This window comes from Gallus gallus, chromosome 3 (assembly GCF_016699485.2).
Source record: "Gallus gallus isolate bGalGal1 chromosome 3, bGalGal1.mat.broiler.GRCg7b, whole genome shotgun sequence".
In the NCBI taxonomy this organism is placed as follows: Eukaryota; Metazoa; Chordata; class Aves; order Galliformes; family Phasianidae; genus Gallus; species Gallus gallus.
In genome coordinates, this window is record NC_052534.1 from 25,881,766 (window position 1) to 25,904,095 (window position 22,330).

Genomic DNA, 22,330 nt, shown 5'->3' on the forward strand with positions numbered 1-22,330 from the left:
CTTCCACTGAGAGTGAAATGGGCAGAAATGCTAAAGAGTGTCCCAGCACAAGTGAAGAAACAGGTATAATGTAACCTTATAGTAACACTGTTTTCACATTATTAGAAAAACTGAACTTGCATGCTAGGAGACTGAATTTTACCATGTAACGTAGAAAGTTTATAAAGTAAAATTTAAACTTACAATCTCCTGATAAAATCCAGTGTATCTTTATCCTTCGCAAAGATATCTGCTAGAATATGCTGAACTCCAGCCTCTACTTCCTGAATATTTGCAAGCCCTTAGAAGGGAAAAAAAACAACAGTCAGTAATTATAAAATAACTAATAAAAATAGACAAACATAGAAGCACTAAGAAAATATATACAAGCCAAAAAGATTTCATGCAAGTTATCTATCAGGTTTACAGAGGGTTTGATGAAGAATTCTTGTTCATTGATTTTTATTTTTTTTTTTTAAATAGAGCTTCCTTTCCAAGGCATCTGAAACTGTTATATTTTTAATGAATATAAACTGATTAATGCAGTCTCACAAATTGAAATGACATGAAGGGTAATAATTTTATGTTTGATACTAACAGATTTTTTTGTTTATGATGCAGATCAATTATTTCCATTAGTAAAATTGAATACTGAAGTATATAATGTGGGAGGTTGTAATAAAATAAGACAATCACAGTAGAAGGTTACACATTTTGCTCTTGATATGTAAATGGCCCCAAATCCTTGCAGGTATTTCTGTCCTTTCTCTGTCTAATACTTTTATACTTCCTTTTGTTTATAGCAGAAACTTGTACAGTGACAGTTCTCACATCCAGGTACCCTCACTCTCTCCCACAAAACACTGTTCAAAGGGTGAAGTTACAAAATGTCTCTACAGACAAATTATTACAGGGACCCAACAGCAGAATCATTTAAGCTTTCGAGCACACAGAACCATCCCTCACTTCTAAAGAGCAAAATAGCACATTATTCTGCCTCACATTGCAACTGTTCTTCACCAGAACAAAATAAATAGAAGAATAAAAATAAAATCTTGTATTTTAAAAATCAATCTATATAACCCTATTCCTAGCGGTGGTCAGTAACAAATGCTTCAGAACAAAATGCATGAATCCTACATTGGCAGGTGCTGGATTAACCACCTCCCACAAAACACATGATTTGTGACTACTTCTGGGCTATCAGAAAGCATCTTGAAAGAGATTCTATGATATCATTACAAAAATTTGCATAGCCGACAACTAATTTTTTACTGAATTCTTAACCAATAGGAAACTGAAGGCACCCTTTTCACTGTTGGGTTACAGCAGATGGAGAAAATTCAATATTTGTCTTCTCTAAGCCACTCTTGTTGTTTTTTTTTTTTTAACATAAGATTTGATGAAAATCATTCTGCACAACAAAGCACTCATCCCTTTAACAAAGATTCCCTCTGATCTCAAGCTGCACATATACTGTCAAACTAGTTTCCAAATTGATAAAAGTGATCCCATTTTTGCGTGTATATATATATATACATACAGTTTCTGATGCACCGCTCAAATTAAAACGATTATATAAACCCAACTACATTATTTTTAGCACAGAGATGAAAATAAGTACACTGACTTAAAAAACTGCAATGTTTATGCTGCAACAAACAGCACTCTTGTCTAAAGAACCCCTAAATAATTTATTTGAACTTTTACCATGAAGATTTTATTTTGGCTCTTGAGAAGTCCAGAATAGCCAAATATGTGGTTGCAATATACTACTTTATGAACTAATGACATGTTTTTTTAGAAAACTAAATAGTAACTAAATAATCAGAATCGTTGGTAACTGACTTTTCAATGCAAAGTTGGGAACATTTTATAAATAATATTTAAATGAAATAAAAACAACTGAAGTAGAGTCAGAATCAGCCCCACAAGGGAGTTCACCACTTTTATGTTCAAATTCAAACTGCAAGTATCAGGGGAAGGAAAAGAAAAACAATTTCACTTTAATGCCACACAGAAGGTTGTAACAATTTCCATGTTTTATTGTCAGAGATTGCCCCCTACAGATTCACCTATAACTGCACACATAAGGAAATATTTCTGCAGTCTACGTATGCAGCAGTCAGTTTGAGCTCCTGCTCAAACTTCAGAGATTAAAAATCTTCTGTAACCTCTACTGCCATCCAACAGCAACGTTTATACTGTTCATTCCAAGTCACCAAGATCAGCTGTTATTAAAATACACACTGACAGATTAAATTAAATTTAGTAAATAGTATGAGCATAAGTCTCTTCATTACACAACCAGAGTTAAAACTTCAGTTGACATTCAAGTACAAGCAGAATCAGAGATGTCTCGTACAGAGATACATCTCATACAGAGATGTTACGTACGAAGTAACCTTTCTCTCTCTTAACAGTAAATACAGACTTGGACTATAACATCTCCCAGACTTTTGACTCCTGCATTACAAGAAAAAACATTATTTATAATTTTATAATGTAAAAAGACAGGAAAGGCTGGGGAGCTATGGCACTAAATGTAAGTTCTATTGTATCTTGCTAAAAGATGCAAAAACGTCTTTTACAGCGAGGATGGTGAGGCACTGGAGCAGGCTTCTCCCATCCCTGGAGACTTCAAGGCGAGTCTGGGCCAGGCCCTAGGCAACCTGATCCAGCTGTGCTTGTCCCTGATCACTGCAGGAGAATTGGACTAGATGACCTTTAAATGTTCCTTCCAATGTTAAGGATTCTATGATTCTAAGATCTCTGGAACTTAAAGCAGCTGCATAACTTCCAGTAACCTACATACAATTAAAATAATTCTCATCATAAAAACTATCAAAAGTTTAGGATATTACTACTCATAGAAGCAAAGTGCTTACCTTTGATATTGGGTCTAATATAAGAGAAGAGATTAAGTTCCATAGGACTCTGCAGGAGAGAAAGAGCTGCAGGTTCTAATCCCAGCTGCTTGGCCCTCTGGGCTTTGGTGCCTTTACTCCCCGTTTTATAAGGTGTAGTCTTAAAACAAAACAAAAACAACACAGTTACTAAAAGGCAAAGAAATATTTAAATCACACTGTGCTATTTAGTTATGCAAGAATACATTTAAACTAGGGATGATTTAAAAAATAATAATAATAAAAAAGACTAGCATACTGACCACGTGGTCCAATTCTTCCAAAGTTCTGCAATTCAATAATGATGTAAATAGGCATCCTGATAGTTTCCCTTCTTTCTTCAACTTCTGTATCATTGTATGTGTCTTCTTAGCAACAGTACTAAAATACAAGAGATTTACATTATCAGCCACATTTCATGGTGGATTAAAGTGGCTTTTAATTAAGAGCTTATCTAGTACACAGTTAAAGTGCTCAGAAAACACTCAAGATTGAATCTCACACTAATCTTCAAAACTTGACAACTCAAAAAAAAAGTCCTATTATTCTCTCTCTCTAATTAATTCAAAATTGTACCAAAATACGTTGCAGTGGCTTAAGGAAATTAATCAAATAATGGTCATAATCATTAATGTTATAAACTTTTTGTTTGTTTGTTTTGCAAAATTAGTGGATTTAAAGCCAAAAATGGAAAATTCAAAGATAAATCCATGTCAGTGAGCACTAATAGCTGTAGTTTGTATCAAGGTAGTTCTTCAGCAAGAAGTGCAAGGTACCACATTTTAAGCTCTTAGACGTTTCATAAGGTACCTGTGACATTATCCTCCTGCAGACAGTGAAAGTATTTGGTTACAATTTAAGTAACTTGTTCAGACTATCTCAGGCCACATTCCCTCTTTGGAAAGAATTGTTTCCTAGAGGATATCCACAGAGTATGAATATGTCCAAATGCAATGGTCCAGGATGGTTTAACCCACTCTCCTGGTACACTGCAACCTCAAGTAGCACCCATGACTAGAAGCTTTGCTGTTCCAGGCAGGGAGTTGAGGGATTCTTAGCAATTTTCAAGTGGTACAGTTTACATCTAGCTGGACAACATATTTCCAGGATCTGTAAGCTACTGAAATTCCAGGCAGATTAATAACTTATTTTTAATTTGACAATAAATGATGTTAGATTTCTTGTTCCTTAGAGTGAAAAAAAAAAGAAACAGACAAGGCACCAAGCATAGTTACCTCAGCTCTAAAATTTCTTCTTTACTAATTTCTTTATAAGTGCAGCATATATAAAATGTCAAAAGAAGGGGATACAGAAGCAGCAGCAGGCTGCTTCCTACTCACCTCCTTCTCCAGATACCTCCCTTCTATCAGCTTACTTACCGGAGCTCTTCTAATGTTTGCTGGACTTCTCGCAAGGCATCTGCCTCCAGGTTATTGATGAGCTCTTTTCGATACCGAACAATAAAAGGAATTGTATTTTCTTCTTTAAAGAGGCGAATTAAATTTGCACATACCCATGGCTCAACATTTGTTCTATCTGACAAAACCTGCCACAAGAAAAAAAAAAAAAAAAAAAGAAAAGAAAATGAATTAAAAAAACATTTCAGAAAGGCAGTAAATTACTTTAAACAGCCTCTTACTCAAGTTCTAAGCCAAATCCAGAATAATATGTCGACCAGCAGGGTCTACTGTCATCTCTAAAACAGTTTGCCAGATTCCCCATGATCCCAACCACCACAACCAGTACTTCAAAACCAGACATGTAGCAATCAGTGGTTCCAAAGCCTTGTAACTACAAAAGAAAAAAAAACAAAGGAAGAAAAAAGCAAAAAGGAGTCTCTCTTGGAAACAGAATTTAAAAGAAAATAAATAAATAAAAATAAAAAATCATTAAGAGAACAAACCATCCAACTCAAAAATCCTGAAACTGTTCCTTTTAAGCCAACATCAATGTAATCTCACAGTTAAACAAAGCAAAAGAAACCCGAAGATGATCCTAATTCCATTCTGCCAATAGTTAGAAACTAGAACAATATTACTACAGGTTTCAAGATGAATCAAATTTTCTACCTTTTTATGCAGGTAGTACTGAGTATGATGAATAGGATATACCCAATCTATTCCCATGCAGCTCATATTAAAACGTTCCATAGCAAGAGCCAGTCTCCGAGAATGAGAGCTGTCTTTATTTGAATGTCTCCAAAGTTAGCATCCTACAAAAGCAAAGATGATATCTCCCTTGATGTCACTGTTGCTCTGAGGGGAGAAGCCGAGGGAAGTGTGATTTTTCAGTCTGGAGAAGAGGAGGCTCAGGGGAGACCTTATCGCTCTCTACAATTGCCCGAAAGGTGGTTGTAACAAGGTGGAGGTTGGCCTGCTTTCCCAGATAACTGCCAATAGGATGAGAGGTAATGGCCTTAAGTTACACCAGGGGAGGTTCAGGTTGGATATTAGAAAAAATTTCTGCTCAGAAAGTGAGTTGAGTCATTGGAACAGGCTGCCCAGTGAAGTGGTCAAGTCACAGTCCCTAGAGGTGTTCAAGAAATGTGTATACATGGCACTTAAGGACATAGTTTAGCAGGCATGGTGGTGAGGGGTTGACAATTCAACTTGATCATCTTGGAGGTCTTTTCCAGCCTTTATGATTCTATGAATTCTGTTGATTCCTCCTTCATGGTAATGCAAATTGGTATACACCATCAGGTGAACCTTTACAATAATGCTCCGCACTAACTAATCTTAAATTCTGAAATCCCAACTCTTTCAGCATGCATTCCTGTAGGAGGTTCAGTTGACTACATCTACCAAAAAAAGAAACAAACAAAAACAAACAAACAACCATACACGCTGATAAGGAGAAAACATACAGGAACCTATTGCAAGCAAGCTTTGTACTAAGGACTGCATAAGCCATAGATCTTAGAATAATGTTAGGGTTTGAATTTCTAAGTTATCAGCCAACATTTATATGTGTATTATGACAATCTAATCAGAGGTTAAGTGAGTACTTCACAGCACAATGACTCTGACATTCCAATTGATGCCAAGAGGATTCAAATTGTACGTTAGATTGTAAATTCAAATTACGTAGGAAATTGTAACATTGACACTTCAAAAAAGGAAAAGATCTCATACCTGTACAATATCCCAGTTCATTTCAAATTCTTCTTTTACTTTATTGCATCCTAGACTTTTTACTGGCTTTCCTTCAGGAGATGTAGCTGATTTCATCTTTTTTAAAGGTGGTTCATCAAACGCAAAATCCTCTTCAGGTTTCTCATGTTTCACTTGATTTTCTACTACAGGAGCACTCGTTGAAGGTTTTTCGTCACCCTCTAAACTCTTTACGTTCATTCCTTGGAATGGACTTACTTGAGGTTTTTTAGGCAGTACAGGCATTTGCTTTAAAGCGTTCAATTTACTGCCTACATTTTCTTCCTTAGGCTTCTGAAGTTGTACCATATTATCTCCTGCAGGAGCAATTGGTAACGATATATCCTACCAAGAAGATGTGAAACTGTATTAAGCACTGAGTGATTTAAACTAGCTCAACAACTTTTCAATTAAAATCAAAGAAAACTTGAAAACAGATATTTTCTCCAGTGATGTCTCTGCCAGGCAGGGAAATGCTAAGATAGACATCAAGTAGCAAAATATTTCTTGTGTGGAAGAAATGAAAGGAAAAACATACCAAACAGAGCCATGATTTGCAAGATCAAATTTAACTATCCATGCAAGATTTATTCAGGGCTCTCCTTCAGAAGATATTGACCCACAGTGCTTACCTCCACTAATCTGAACAAAACTTGGAAGAGCGTGGCAGGGAAGCACACTTCCAATAGAATACAGTGTGCAGAACAGGAACTGGAACTATGGTTTGGTCTGCTAAGAAACTGTTTAACCTTAAATAAGCCACACATTCAGTCCTCAATTTCCCCAGAGATTTTCAGGGTCCAAGAATGTGTTTCTCAATACGCCACATATGTCAAACATTCAGTAATGTTGATAGAAACTAGAAGGTCTAGCTTCTGTCATGACCTAATCTAACTCTTCATATTAAACTTTGACAATAGTATCTAATTTCTGATAGCAGTGTATCTTATATTTATCATAAACTTCTATCCTTACTGAGTTGAATAACCATGCAAAGAAACTTAAGTACAGGGCTTCTTTTTGTTGTGGCACTGAGGTGGTAAAAACATAGAAGACATCAAAGGGACAAGACAGAAACCACAGACAAAGAGGCATTAGAATGTTTAGGTGTTGTTATAGAAAGAATAGACGTTTTGATTTATTTCTGCTGTAGAAAGAGATCTTCATGGAAAACCAAGTCAATAACCATTGGGCAAAATTTTAAAGGATAGGCTTTTAGATTTGGAATACAAATATCCAAGAAAGCTATGTTTGTCATATACACTTAATATTCAAAGTAAAAGTGAAATTAGATGATCCAATAATTCAGTAAGGCAACCAAGTTAACCAGAGTTGGAAAAATTCTGATTATGTTATTTGCCCTCCACAGACATTAAATATCTCTTGCTTGCAGATAGACACTCACCATTTCCTTTTTTACTGCTATCTTCTTGACTTTTTTCCCAGCCATTCCTGACCGTGGAGCAGCAATTTTTTTAGGTTTTGCCTCATTTTTCTTTGGCAACCCAGGTCTCTTGGCAGTTTTGCTTTTTGGTTCCCATTCCTCTTCTTCCTCCTCTGATTCAGAGCTTCTGGAAAAACAAACAAGTAAACAATACTGTTAGTTAAAGGGATAAGAAGTACATAAGAAAACCCATCTGGGTGTTTTCTGACATTAAAGAAAGTGAACAGAAAGGAGGCAGACTCAAAGAATACGAGTCTTTGATTCTGTTGCAGAGTTAGCAGCTGGAACAATTCATCAAGTTTTCCTGAAGCTGGTCACTAGCAAGCATACACATTTGATTCTGTTTGGACAACTGGTTCAAACAGTTTCAATTCAGTTTCACCCTATTATCACTGTAAACATGAAACAGAAAAAGTAATTTGTGTTTTACAACTGAACAGAAGTTTTATGAATTAAAACTTTTATCCAACCTCACAGAAATTGAGTGTTATTCTTACTCTACCACTCAAGCTTAGTACAAACCTTTGAAGATAACTGTTGTAACATAGATGCAAAAGAATAAATACCAAAGAAAATACATACAATGTATGAACAACACACACACACAAAAAAACCCACAATCTAAGAAAGCAGTAAACTTACAAATTAAGAAATGAGGGTAGTTCATCAGCTTCTGAGGTAGGGGCTTTGGCTTCAGATTTCACCCTCCTTGGTAGAGATGTCATCTGAAACAGAGTGGAGAAGAGAGAAATCAAACATTTGGTTGCAGTTAGCCTCTTATTCAGCCCCTTAATTCCCTGCCAAGTGCGTCCTTACAACGTCTTCAGCAATCAAAAAATATTCTCCAGAGTAAGTTCACATTCTGTAGTATCCAAGAATTTACGCCGCAGCAGCAGACATCCAACAATGATTTCAACTTAGCCAATAAGCAAACCAGCACTAAATTATTTTTCTCAATTGGAGACAATTATTCCAGCTGCATGTAAAGCTAGCCTAGCAAAATGAATATTAGTTCTCAGATATATTACTGTGTGCTATGTACTGTGCCAGTCCTGCATCCATTCAGTCTTCTAAGAAACAATAAAAATAAGATCCAATAATGTAAGCTAGCATATGGTTTTGATGTGAACAGTATTACAAGAAGATTTTCCATTTAGATCTTGAATTTCATCTTTAAAGACTAGTTGTTGCTTGTGTGCATATTAAAAACAAAAGTTGTTTGTATTCTTCATAAAGCAGTTCCAGAATTAAGTTAAACGGCAGCTGTCAGCACCATAGCAGAAGAACTATTGGAGGCCTACATCAATTAGCACAGCTATTAGCTTGCTTGCAACATAGAAGTACATAGTAAACATCAGAGGCAACAACAGGTCAACTCTCCTCTGCTGTTTCACTGACTGAAATGCTACTGTGTGAGTGGTCAGAACACAGGTGTATCACAGGAAGACAAATCTCCACTGAACACGCAAAAAGTTACTTTATTACCTTATTAGCTTTCTGCTGACTTCTCTTCTTCACTTGGAGTCCGGAGATATCTGGCACCTTCACCCAGACACTCCGCTCTCCCTTTTCCTTTGTTCTTCACAGATAAATGGTTATTATCATAGACCTGAATTAATTATACATTTCTTCCTGTTGCCTCAGGGACATGAAAATAATGTTTCCATTTTATATTGTATTTCAATCTGTGAAGGGGAGAATCAAAAACATTATTCATGTTTGCAAAACTGAGATTTCTAGAATTAAGTAACACATCAGTCAGATGGATTTCTGATTTTGCATGCACAGGGACACTTTTTAGAATGGACAAATTTTACAGTTCTTTTGGTTTTCAAACTGGTATTCACTAGAATACACTAGATTAAATATATCATTATCAGCCAAGCTTCTTCAGCTAATCCAATTAGTATTTTATGGTGTTCTAGGAAATTTTTGAAGTTGTAACCAGCTCTTAAACAGTCAAAACAGCTTCTTCATGATCACTCCTCCACCACAGGGAGGAAAAAGGAACAAATCTCTATCTCCCTTAGATAACACTGCTCTTTCCCTGCAAGTTTTGGTCACTCAGCACATTACCTTAATAGTTTTGAGCTTGTTTAAGAGCCCTAGTAAAAAGGAAGGACTCATTTGGATGACCTTTTTTGTCTGCTAGTATTTCCCTATCACCTCAAGTGGCCAAGATCCAGGTGTCTAAACATCTCAACATCTGTACACTAAGCAAGAACCATGGCAAAACTAAAGTTTATTCTATACATTTAACTCTACTTCCTGCCATTTAAGTCTTCAACTCGGTGTGAGCACAGGAGTAGGAGACAAGCTCCCTTTTTAATGAAGCCAGACATTTTCCACGTTCTTCATAAACAGGTTAGTATTTGTTCCTGCATGCTTAAGTCTTCATCCAACACACCAGATGAAGCAGAAAAAATACAGCAAATATATAATAAAAAAGGGGCATAGGAAAGCATGAAACAGAATAGAAAGTGATACGCAATAAGGCTAAGTTTTTACGTAATTATTCAATGTTTATTTTTCTTTTGCTTTTGATCTCCTGAATTTTCCATTTACAAAGTAATCTGACTTTTTTTCCCCCCCGTTTGCTGCAGTCCTTCACAAAACTGGAGAAATATCAAATACACGTGGCCAGAAGATCAGATCAGCACAGAACCTGTCCTCTGCCCCACTCATCAATAATGTGCCAGTTCTAAAATACATGTACTGAGATAGGACTGGCCTCAGATAGATTAATTAATCTATTTAATTAATTATTTAATTAAATAGTAAAAAGTTTAGTTTACCTACTAGATTTTCTACAGTAACTTGTTCCTGAAGCTGTTTGTACATACACTTAAAATTAATTTGGACTATCATAAGCTGTGAATATTAAGTACAACACTTATTTCTAAATAACTCTCTGTGAAATAGACAAGCCATGGTCAGAAGCTAAAATGGAATCATACAACTCTACAGCTCAAAGTAAAAACTGAATACCCTAGACCATCAATGGTATCAGAGCATGGGGTATCGCCAAGGAAAAAGTTGGGATACTTCAAGGTGAGGTGGGGTCCAGTCACAACCAACTCCTCTTCTAATACATGTATACACCAAACTAGCTATACTCCTAGAAAAATAATCTTGTCATTGCTACACATACTCTTTTTATTTGCATAGAATCATCTTTTTAAGTCCACAAACATACTTGTAATTTCAAATTGTCAGACAGCTGTCTGCTAAATTTTACTCCTGAGCTGCCTGTACTAGAGTGTACTAACACCCACAGTTAATGACTAAGAAAAACAGTCCTTATGTGATTCACTGCAGAGGGAGGCAGGGAAGACAAGAAAGCAATGAGTCTAAATGCCACTAGTGATGATGAACAATTTTTTTTTTTAAGCTTAAGATTTTTTTTTTTTTTTGTAAGTGAAGCAAGGCAAGAAGACTCAAGAAACAAACACAGATATGCTTCACAAGTGTACCTAAAATGCTCACTGACCAGACAACAAAGCACTCACAAGCTATTGCCTGCTCTGTTCTCCATTACTATTTGGACATAATTCTCTGTGTTCCATGAACTTTTCTTCCCAAGACAAGTGAAAAAAAGTTTCTGTCCCAAATGCTGAGTGAGTTAGGAAGGGCTTCATTCACCCCACAGCATACTGGAATCAAGACAGCATGAAGTTGACCTCTCGTCTATTATTATATTCTCTGGTTAGACTGACCTCAGTGGCAAAACTGCCTTTATGACTTCCCTCTACATAGCCTCCAGCTAAGTGAGGGCCGTTTCTACCTCAGGAAAGAAACTATAGCTTACACAGAAACATGTTCCTCGCCCAAATCCAAAAAGTAGAAGAGCCAATTACACGGCTGACTTCTTGAAAAATGAAGAGCAGAATTTATGCCAGAGAGCAGTGAGAACAAATGTTTTTTCCCCCTTATCTGAGCCTCTGTTCAGTGTTGCTGTACCTTATGGCACATGCTTGCAGTGCCTGGATTCCTGGTGTCTCCCATACCCAGCACCCACAGGAACTATCCAGCAAGGCACACAGCTAAGTTAACCACACTGTGTACCATTTCACTGGCCTGCCATTCAGTGTTTTGAACTCCAACAGCCCGGTTCTAGCAGCTCTCCCTAGCAGCCAAAGCCAGCAAACCTCCAAGTGATGCTTGCTAGCTAGTTATTTTATGTGCTTGTCAGAAGTTTTGTGGTGATTAAAAATGCTCTTCCCTGAGAAAAACAGCTCTTAACAACCATCTCACCAACAGTATTTTTACTTAAGTTTAGAGCCAGAAACTTCTGCCTTACACAAATACTTTAACACCCACCTGATTTCATTTCAAATCTGTCCCTGCACAATATTCTGGGCAACAGGCTGACATCGTAACACAGAACCTTCACTCTCCATTCAAGGGAATCAATACTCTTCCGCTTACCCATCTCTCTATCTCTCATCTATTCAAATCATTGCTACTGTAGAGAAATATATTTCCCTGGTCACTCTCTTGTTCCCACCACTTCTATTCTCTCCACTGAACGCACAGCTCCACAATGTATCAGTTATCCCCATGGCTGTAAATAAGTAGCTTCTCCCTGTCTGACAACTAACTCTCCAAAATAAGGCTAGTGTAGTTCAGAGTTGGGCCGTACCGGGAACAAAGAGAAGTGACAGCATAGCTCTTAGTATGCCCCACTCTACAGAAACCTAGTATCAATTTGCACAAAACAGATAGCAACGAATCACTGATCTGCTTTTAAATGACAGCTGTAGGCAGCCTGTAGGGTAGAAGCAGACTAGGGCTATAAGGGCATTATTTTCTTAAAGGGCAATCCAGGTTTCATTCAGAAACTTTTAAGGGATGATATTCTTTCAATTCTCTCTATTCATGCAAAGATACAGCCCATTAAAAGTAAATTTCATCAAATGTGAATCCAGGTGGCATAAGCAGCTATTTGTAAAACATTTTAAACTCCTAACAATTAAAATCATATGATAAAGCCTCTCAAAAAAAAGAAAAAAAAGCTATTTAACAAAAAATGCCAACAAAACCCTTCACTACCACAAGGCTGTGTAGCTCAACTGTTAGAGCTACAACTTCCAAAATCAGAAATCGCTCCACTGATCCTAAACAGACTGTGATATCTCCTACAGTGATATCTTCCCTATCTCCTAGGGAAAAAACGTAGTAGAAAATATTCTACCTTTGAAGCATGATCAAGTAAATATCATCATAGTATGCTTACATCTCACAGCCTTACTACATGAAGTGACATAAGCACCTCATAAAGAGAAAGAGAACTACAGATGATAGAAGATTTATATCGAGATCAAAGACAACAAAGGCAGCTGCACCTTAAAACCCAAAGTTTTTTCTACCAGAAGGTACAACATTTACAAAACAAAACTACCAAAAGCCAAACATACACTTGGAATTTTATTCCAGGACCTGAAAAAAAAAATCTCCAGCAGGAAAGAACACTAACACTTCTGAAGCTTTAATTCAAAATAACACGTTCCTTTCAGGAAGGAAATCTGTCTGCGCAGGAAGCTTCTCAATCACTGCTCTGCTGCCTCTGAGTTTGTAAGGTGAAGAAAATGCAATAATAATAACATTTTACATGTTAGCTTAAAGCACGTAGTCCTAGCCAACCAACAGCTTATTATAACACCAAGCATCTGGAGCAGGACAGAAAAAGCACTACAAATCCCACATGACAAGCGGATTTCAGACCATTATTAGCAGCAGCAGAACGGCCCACTCTGATAAACCTATGGAGGCTTTAACAGTTGGATTTTGCTCATCATTTTAAAGCACCTCCACTGCATGCTAGAACTAAGATGAAAACGCAACGTGAGCATACAGTCAAGCAACAGAGAGGAGAAAATGAGGCACAGATCAGTGGTAAGGAATCATACTGCAATTATTCTATGCTCCACAAGGTTTTTGTCACCTTTAACAACTATGTTGTACTTCAAACATAAACTTAACTTACAGTGATCCTCCTGAGGCCAAAACCTTGGAGAACTGCTAGGCGTACTGCGCACCAGAGCTGGCACAGCAGATTTCCAAGGACTTTTTCTCCTGCACAAAGTCAGTCAAGGCTACCTAGGAAAGGGATCAGCTGCACACTGTGGGGGCTCCAGAGCTACCTGGAAAGTTAAAGCCAGAGACAGACATGTATAAGGCACACATAGACAGAAAACAGTCCTCAGTATTAATCACAAAAGGTGTATGACTGCTAGGAGATGCCGCAGAAGTATCACCACAATGGCAACACGTCGAGGCCAAACCTAAGGGAGCACAATTCACCCAGACCTGTCCCTCTTGGTGTGAGGAATCAATCCCGGGGACATGAGGGACAAGTGCATAAGACAGAGCTGTCACTGAACTGGGAGAGGTGCCTTGGAAGAGATGTCTGAGCACCTCCATGTGCTTACCAGACTATGTACAAGCAGGTGACACTAGCCCAAGCAAGGCTGGGGGGAGGCTGTTCTGGTTCAGGACAGCAGCCAGCCTCCAACCCAGCAAAGCAGCCATAAAGCAACACTCCCGTTCGGTTTAGTTTAAAGGGCTGCCTTATTTCCTAAAAGACGACGAAGCCGTGCACCTCTTCCCTTTAGCAACGACCGCAGAACGTGTGACCGTGCCGTGTGACCGCCAAGTACCAGCGAGCTGTGAGCAAAGCACTGCTGGTGCTCTGTCATCCACGAGCACCGCACCACTGCTCGTGGCCCAAACACCCGCTCTGCACTCGCAGCGCAGCTCTCTACCCCGGAACCACCTCCCGCGCCGTGATACGCTGCCTGTCGGGCGCATCTCCCCACCAGGAGACCCGAACGGCGGAACAAAAGAGAACTCTCTGGAGCCAGCGAGGCTCCCGGGGCCCACAGGCCGCTCTCCGCCGCCACCGGCAGCCCTGCCCTGCTCCTGCCCGCGGCCCAACACCCTGCAAGGCGGGTGGCGCCCCCAGACTTTACCCCTGCTGCCGCGTTTGAAAGGGCCGCCAGGGCCGCCGCGGCGGAGCCGGCCGCACCGCGGGGAGGAGCAGGAAGTGGCAGCCCCGCCGCGTTGCAGGAAGCAGGCAGCAAGTGGGGCGGGAAGGCTGCGAGCCCCGCCCTCCGCTCCGCCTCGCCGTGCCTGCGGCCGGCGGGGTGGCGGCCACGCAGGTCCTGTCTGTCTGGTCCACGCGGCCACTTAGGGTCCGCCGTCGTCAGGGGGCGCTGGTGGCCGGTTCTTGTGGCGCCTCAGGGCTCGGCATGAGCCTGGGGCCCGGGTAGGGGTACGGGATCGGCCAGGGTGCCTTCAGGCTGCGGACAGTCATGAGCCTGAATCACAGCAACGTTAAGGTTGGAAAAGATCTCTAAGGTCATCTAGTCCACCTACCACCAGTATTGCCCACTAAACCGTGTTGCTTGGTACATCTACACACTTCCAAGGACAGCAACTCCACCACCTCCCTTGGCAGTCCATTCCAGTGCCTCAACACTGAGAATAATTTTTTTCCTAATGTCTAAACTGAACCTGCCCTGGCAGAACTTAAGGCCATTCCTTCATGTCCTACGGCTGTTTGCTGGGAGAAGAGGCTGACCCCCCACCTCACCTCAACCTCCTTTCAGGCTGTTGTATTGAGCGATAAGGTCATCCCTGACCCTCCTCTTCTCCAGACTGAACAATTCCAGCTCCCTCAGATGACCCTTATAAGACTCGTGCTCCAAATTCATCACAGCTTCACTGCCCTTCTCTGGACACATTCCAGGGTCTCGAAGTCTTTCTTGTAGTGAGAGGCGCCAAAGTGATCACAGTGCTGGAGGTGCAGCCCCACCAGCGCTGGGTACAGAGGGACGGTCACCTCCCTGTTCCTGCTGGCAACACTATTTCTGATACAAGGCAGGATGCCATTGGCCTTCTTGGCCACCTGGGAACTCTGCTGGCTCATGTTCAGCTGAGTGTCAACCAACACCCCTAGATCTTTTTTCTCCACACAACTTTCCAGTCACTCTGCCCCAGGCCTGTAGTGTTGTATGGGGTTGTTGTAACTGAAGTGCAGGACCCAGCACTTGCTCTTGTTGAACTTCATCCCACTGGCCTCAGCCCAGTGTTCCAGCCTGTCCAGATCCCTCTGCAGGGCCTTCCTACTCTCAGGCAGATGAACACCTCCTCCCCAATTTGATTTAATCTACAAACTTACTTAAGATGCACTCAGTTCTCCTCAACCAGAATTCTGATCCCAAATTACTTCTCTGAGGTTGCGGTGAGGTGTCTCAGTACAGGTCTCCTGGCTTCCCAGGGGTAGTGGGAAGCAAAAATCATATGTGTGTGATGCTGAGATACCACAGCACGGGTGGCCACAGAGAACACATAAATAAATACGTATTCTTTCTCAGACCACTGCAGTAGCATGAGATCCATAAGGGTCCTGTTGTTCCTTTACGTCCTGCTAACTAGATCCTGTGTTTCTTTTATTTTTAACTACACTACAAACATTTGCACCGTAGTGTTAGAAAAATTGTCAACATCATGATCCTGGCATAAAGTTTCAGATGAAGTTATGCTTTCTTGTGATCTCCATATTTATTCCTTTTTCATCTGTATGTAAGTTCATCTGCTTTCAGCAGTGATCCTGTGAAGCCTGTCTCTTATGTGAAAGTTAATGGGTTCTGGTTTTCTGAAGTCATTGCTTCAGGAGTGGAGCAGTAGGCTGTTACACTGAAGCTGCCTTTAATGCTTCCATTACCCTAAAAGGTCTTCTGCTTTGTATCATAAATATTTGTAACTTGTGGTCATAACTACCAGCCAGCTGTCCTCGCGCCCTGGAATGGTAACTTCTTAAATAGAACTAAGGTGTAATAAACTTAAATAATTCATAATTTTTCATCTTGACTTCACAATAAATGTATGTTTAACAGTCTAGAATTACTTTAAACACAGTAATGTTCAATGCATTCTCTGTCTTTCCATGAAATTTACCTGACCTCTACAGTTTTTAGGGGCCCAGAGACAGAATTATGCACGTGTGTCTTTATGCATGTAGTTGTATGTGCCAAATCTGCAGCTGATATAAACTGTCATAGCCCTGCTGATACAAATAGGGCCTGTGATTTACACAAGTTGAAGACCTAACTTGTAGACCTCAATAGGATTATTCACATGTTTAAAGGCAATTGAGTGCATAAGTGTTTGCAGGCACAGAGCTGTTTCACTTGGAGCTTTGTCCTAGTAAGAGCCAAACAAAGTGGTTTAGTCTCATACTGGGGAAATATCCACTGCTATGACTAAATTCATGTAATCTAACTGACCAATGTCATACGTATTAAGTCACATTAGAACTTCAGACAGTTATTCAGCTGAAATACCTTTATTTGTAATAGGTAAGATTCTGATTTGTTATGTTTCAGCTCCAATGCTGCTCTTACACCAACTGGGAAGTAACCTTGAAATACAAGAACCCAGTACACTATGTAGATAAGGACAAAAGATTGTGATTATAAATAGCTTAGAAATCACATTTAAGCAGTTGGTCTGATTATGTTTTGTAAGACTTACAGTGAAAATTTGCATTGTATAAAAATACTGCCTGTGTCATCTGACTCCTTTGATGCATTGCATTAAAATTCCTATCCCTGAGTGCATATCAAGGAGTCAACTTTATTTCTGTTCTATTAATACTCTGAAATTAGGTCACCACTCTTGTGAGGAAGAGCTACGTCTGTACAGCTGATTTTACAGAAATTATCTGGATAAAAATGTTCTTTTTTAATGTTCACATGCAGTGATGCTTTCTTACTTATAAGTAGTAATTTTACTATCTGTTCTGATACATGTATTTTATGCTGGCAGAGTTTTGTAGATTTGTTTATAGTGACCCCTGCTGCAAAGGATTAAGATTGACTTCTCTCTAAGCCTCTAAAAAGGCATTTACCCCATTATTTCAGAGGTCAGTTCAAAAGAACCAAGCAGTTGTAAATTCAAGTTAGGAATATAACATTTGAAACTCCCTAATGTGGATCATTCTGAATAAAATCTATAGTTAAGTATTTATTTTCTCAAATGTGTAAGATTTACTTTCAAATGCAGGGTGAGTTAGTTACAAAGTGAAATAGCTTTTCATGCCCCACATGCAATGCTTGCTTTTGTGTTATTGTTCTGTGATAAGGGTTACACTCCACACCAAAAAAAACATTGTCTGAACTGCTGTGTGTTAATGGTTTTAGAGTTCCACAGAGGAAAGCACATATTTATGATCACTCAGGATAGCAAAATAGTAAAAAAGCAGATTAAGGCATATAACTAAGTTTAAGTATTGATTATCCATCTGTTTTTTAAGGGACTTAAATGTCAGTCTATTCCTGTATTACCCCAAATAGAATGTTTTTTCAAACTTGGGCTTAGAGATATTTTAGTATTAGGTAAGGCTATGCAGTCTTTTACAAGCAAAAGATCAATCTACGCTCTGCACTGGCCAAAAGCCATGTAGCTGCTGCATCACTTAACAACTAGAACGTGCAAATGGAGTGTGTATGAACTGCAGCTTTGTGCTGTTGTGGCTACCTAGGAGTCTGCAGGAGGGATGAAATACATTTATATTTGCTTGCAAAAATCACTCCAGGTACATCCACAGAAAAATCCTTCATCTACGTATTAGTGTAAATGTTATTTCACAAATCTGTATGCTTGATGCATTTTTTTTAAGTTGTGTTTGGAGAATATCATTTAGGCTGCAAAACCAAACCAAAGAGCGTACTTAGAATTACTCGTGTTACCTGTATTCTACCCACTGTGCAAATATATACTGATGAATGTAGGCATCCCATGGAAAAATGTGAGAATAGCAAAGTGAAATAACCATAAGGAAACAAAATTACCATCTCAGAAGCAACTTGAATTTTACTTATCCCTCACACCAAGTCCTTCATTTTCCATTCTCAGTAGCTTTCTTGCACGGTTGAGTGCAATTTCTTAAACTTGACAGAAATGTAAAAACTAAATTGAGTGTACTTGTGCCATATATTGCATTGCCAGTGGGGTTTGGATCCAGTATCTTTTCTCCAGTTGCCGTAGTTCAATACAAAACCAGTGGAATTTGCCATCTTAGCATAGGAACAATGAATTATGGATCCTAACAGTGGTCAGTGGGAAGAAACACCAGCATAGCTGCATTTCTTTCCCTTTTTCTGTGAGTTGTAAAAATCATGCCACCTGAAGTGCCAGGGGAACCACTAGAGCAATGTGTTTGGGTCTTTCTCTCTCCTCCTACAGAACTGAAAGAAGTCCAGTCCTTCACAGTGTTCCCAAAAATCAACCGCTGGTGGCAGAGGCTGGATTACTTATGGTATGAGCGTGCAACCTGGCTCTTGGCTATGATGCAAGAACATGCTGAGGGTCATATGGTCTGTACTCAGGCTTCATAAACAATGTCATCTATACTTCTGTTTTCCACCTCAGTAGTGGCAGCTCATAAGTTAGCTTCTTTTGCAGCCACTAGTGCTGCTTTGGTGACAGTTTGAGCTGAACCATGAGTTGTTCATGTATTTTGCTATCATCTTGGCAGACTGACAAAAATTTCCTTAGGAGTGTAACAGGGAGAAGAGAATCATTGGTTTTTAACAGACTGCTTCTCAACCGAAGGTAGCAGAATGTTGTGATATCTGTACACAAGGAAAGCCAGACAGACATGAGAATTCTGCCTGTGCCCTGAGCTTGTCCAACACAGGAAGGCTCCAGTCCAGAAGTAAGATAACTGCATGAGCCTCAGCTAATAAGCACTGCTGAGAGGCAGGGTATGTTGGTTTGGGCACAGTGCCACATTAGCATGACTCTACATCCTCCAGAAAGAAGCTAGCTTATATCTGGGAAACTCAGAGCATGAGCACAGCTTGCTTGCATCTGTCTGCACCTGTTAGTGTAACCTTGCAGAAGAAAAAGTAGTAACTTCCCAATTAATTAGAAAAAGCCTCTTGCAAGCAATGCGGGGATAAGAGCATCTGTGAGAAACATGTCCTGCTTTAAAACTTCCTTAATCTTTCTTTGTCTTCAAGTCCTAGAAGAGAATGGCCAGTGGAGTAATAGTCGATCTTGCCAATATTATCTCAAAATGCTTTTGCAATCCCCATCTGTTTTTGTTTTCTTCTGTTCCTCCCTTTCTTATATTTATACTGAATTGTCTCTGAGAGGGAGACCATCTGACTGCCTGTGTTTGTACAAAAATATGGTGTGATACTATCTTCATCTGTGCCTCTGACTTCTGACCACTATCGTGTGTCTAGCAGCGATATGGGTGATCTGTATTAAGTAACCATTTGTTTTGGGACTGAGTCAGCTGAGTCAGACTGAGACAGATCAGTCAGCAAAAGCTGAGATCTGTCAGAAAATAATTTTCACTGTATTCATATTTTCTACTTGTCAGTTGGACAAGGCACTGCTATTTTTATTTGGTGTTGTAGTGAGTGCTTGTAAATCAAAGCTACATGTCACAAAGCTACATACATCACTATGGTAAGCTTACTGCTTTAGTCAGACCCTAATTTCATCCTATGCCCTGCCTATCCAGAAAACTAATGTGACCTCCACAACTGCAGAATGGGAGTCCTCCATGCTCGTATCTACTTTGAAGAATACACTACAACCAGCTTTCATAGTCCAACACCATGTCCAGGACCATATCCTACAACTTCAAAATCCACTGGTATTCCATACTTGATCTGTTAATTGCACAGCTGCATGAAGTACTATGGTATGGTTCTTCTCTCAGTCAATCCTGGCAACTGTTTTGCAGAACTACTCCTGAATCTCTGTTACGTGTTAATACATCAAGACTGTATATGTAAGGAGATGAGAAAAGAAATCATGGAACGAAGGTAAGGGATGAAAAAATGTTTAGACTGAAGTGTAGGCTGTTGTTCATGAGTTTCCACACACATCTAATTCGAAGATTATGGTCTCTTCAGAATCAGAAGTAAGCACTGGCTTAGGGATTTCTCAAGGGCAATTCTATGTCTGCAGAAATCAGTTCTGATTTCTGTAAATAAGCATGCTTAAGATTACTATGGAGTTCTTCGGGGGCTATGACAGTTTTTTGGAAACAGTTTCACTTAGGGGAATCAGAAGTAAAGTATTTCACTCATAGTCCAACCAACCAACAAAAACCAGCATTACTGAATTACCCATATAATACAGTAATAGGGAAACTATTATCCATATAAAAGCCTTTATCCTGTTTACTTTACCATATGTATTTTTCCATATGCATTTGCCTAGCAGTTTTCTCTATGTGGGACTAGGAAGTCTCAGAGACAAATCAGTCTCAGTTTCCTTTGTTGCCTCTGTGGAAGCGCCCAGGTCAGGACCTTCAGCAGCCACAAGGCCATGTGACTCGTTATGGACAGATTAAATCCATCTCTTCTGAAAGCAGGAGATGATGTTGCCAAGAAGAGCGGCCTCAGAAAGTGTGCATTATTCCCATCTGTTCGAGTAGCAGCTAAGTGCTTGCAAATTGATCAGATGCTTTCAGCAAGATATGAAAAGGGCTTTGGTCTAGGGAACATTAATCTGAATCTCAGATTCAATTTCCTCCTCTACTACAGACGTCCTGTGTGACCTTGGTAAGTTGCTCTTTCTGTTGTGCATCAGTTCCTCATCAGTAAAATGTCCTGCCAATAATGTCTCCCAAAACGGTGTGTGAGGGTAAATAATGACTCTGATATGCTCAAATATTAGCACAGAACAATCTTAGATTTTAGTAACTGAAAACTCCTGTCGGAAAAAAATTCATCAGTTCCAGCACACAGACAGTATCTGTTTGCTTTTGTCTGTTACTTATTGGCAGAATAATTTATACAGACATACTTTTGCCGTTTCTATGAAACAATCTGTGGATAATTTTGAAACAAGAGTGTTTGTATATAGGCAAATTGTATCCTTAGTACTGCATGTGACACAAGTGATCACACAGAGAACTTCATTTCTTGGTGATCATTTCCTTTCCTTGTCCATCTTCGAAAGTAAGATGGTGCTTACAAGTCAAAAGATTTCAAGAGATTTTTATGCATGTTTCCAAGTCCACCTCACTGTAAACATCAAAGTAAAGTTACTTAAGGCCTTTTTCACATACCTGAAATTCCATGTCTGGAGATTGATTAGCCTGGTCCTAGGGCTGAACTGAGAAGGCTGCAAAACTTTGCCCTTTGTATCTATCAGTTCTGGAACTGATGACTGCAGCTAGATCATGGCATGGCTTTCCCTTGATGAAGTCACACCTTGCTTTCTGATTGTGCCTGTAATGTGTGTAAGTCTTTTTTACTAGTACAGCTGCCTGCCGTTTTATTAACAATACTTTGAAGATCATTTATTGGGAATCCTTGTGACAAGCTTTTATTTGTTTGTTCGTTTGCTTTTAAAGTGCAGTCAGTCCTGCAGAATTGGTCACAAAACCTGTTCAGTCTGAAGTGCATACAGTATTTTGTAACCAGGCCAAAACTTTGGAGGTAGCATAAACTAATTTAATATCTCACCTCTGCTAAATCTAAAGCAATGTTGTTAGAGTCAAGAAACAGCAATTCAGCAGCCTCTGCTTTAGAAGGAATAATGGGCCTGGAAAATAGAGTTTCATTGATTTCATGTCTTTTTTTTTTATCCTTCACCATAGCAGACCGGTCATTCTCTGACAAGAAGTTCAAAAAATTCCAGTGAATGGATAATGTTGACACATAAAACTTGGTTGCTATTTTTGCAAAATAACTATTTCAGTAACTATATATAGCCAGAAGCAATTGCTTCTGTAAATAAAATACCAGTGAACACATTACAATATTAAAGAGAAATTCTGAGCTTCCATCACATCTACAAGTATTTGCTGACTC

At 39.3% G+C, this 22,330-nt stretch overlaps 1 protein-coding gene across 4 annotated transcripts in view; it reads right to left on the reverse strand.

The window, feature by feature from the left end:
• Positions 1-14,558, reverse strand: part of SRBD1 (S1 RNA binding domain 1) — a 123,746-nt gene extending 109,188 nt beyond the window's left edge. The window contains exons 1-10 of one of the 4 annotated variants that reach the window (XM_419463.7): positions 14,453-14,558; positions 13,468-13,624; positions 8,967-9,166; positions 8,124-8,206; positions 7,443-7,608; positions 6,020-6,382; positions 4,265-4,431; positions 3,149-3,266; positions 2,868-3,006; positions 184-280 (exon numbers count right to left, since the gene is read on the reverse strand). In XM_419463.7, the coding sequence (XP_419463.2) occupies positions 184-280; positions 2,868-3,006; positions 3,149-3,266; positions 4,265-4,431; positions 6,020-6,382; positions 7,443-7,608; positions 8,124-8,206 (1,133 nt within the window). In that variant the 5' untranslated portion in view covers positions 8,967-9,166; positions 13,468-13,624; positions 14,453-14,558. Of the gene's footprint in view, positions 1-183; positions 281-2,867; positions 3,007-3,148; positions 3,267-4,264; positions 4,432-4,954; positions 5,098-6,019; positions 6,383-7,442; positions 7,609-8,123; positions 8,207-8,966; positions 9,167-13,467; positions 13,625-13,912 lie in introns of those variants that run through there. The other 3 variants (XM_015283824.4, XM_025149162.3, XM_015283825.3) reach the window with 3 other exon arrangements.
• Positions 14,559-22,330: the final 7,772 nt, after the last annotated feature.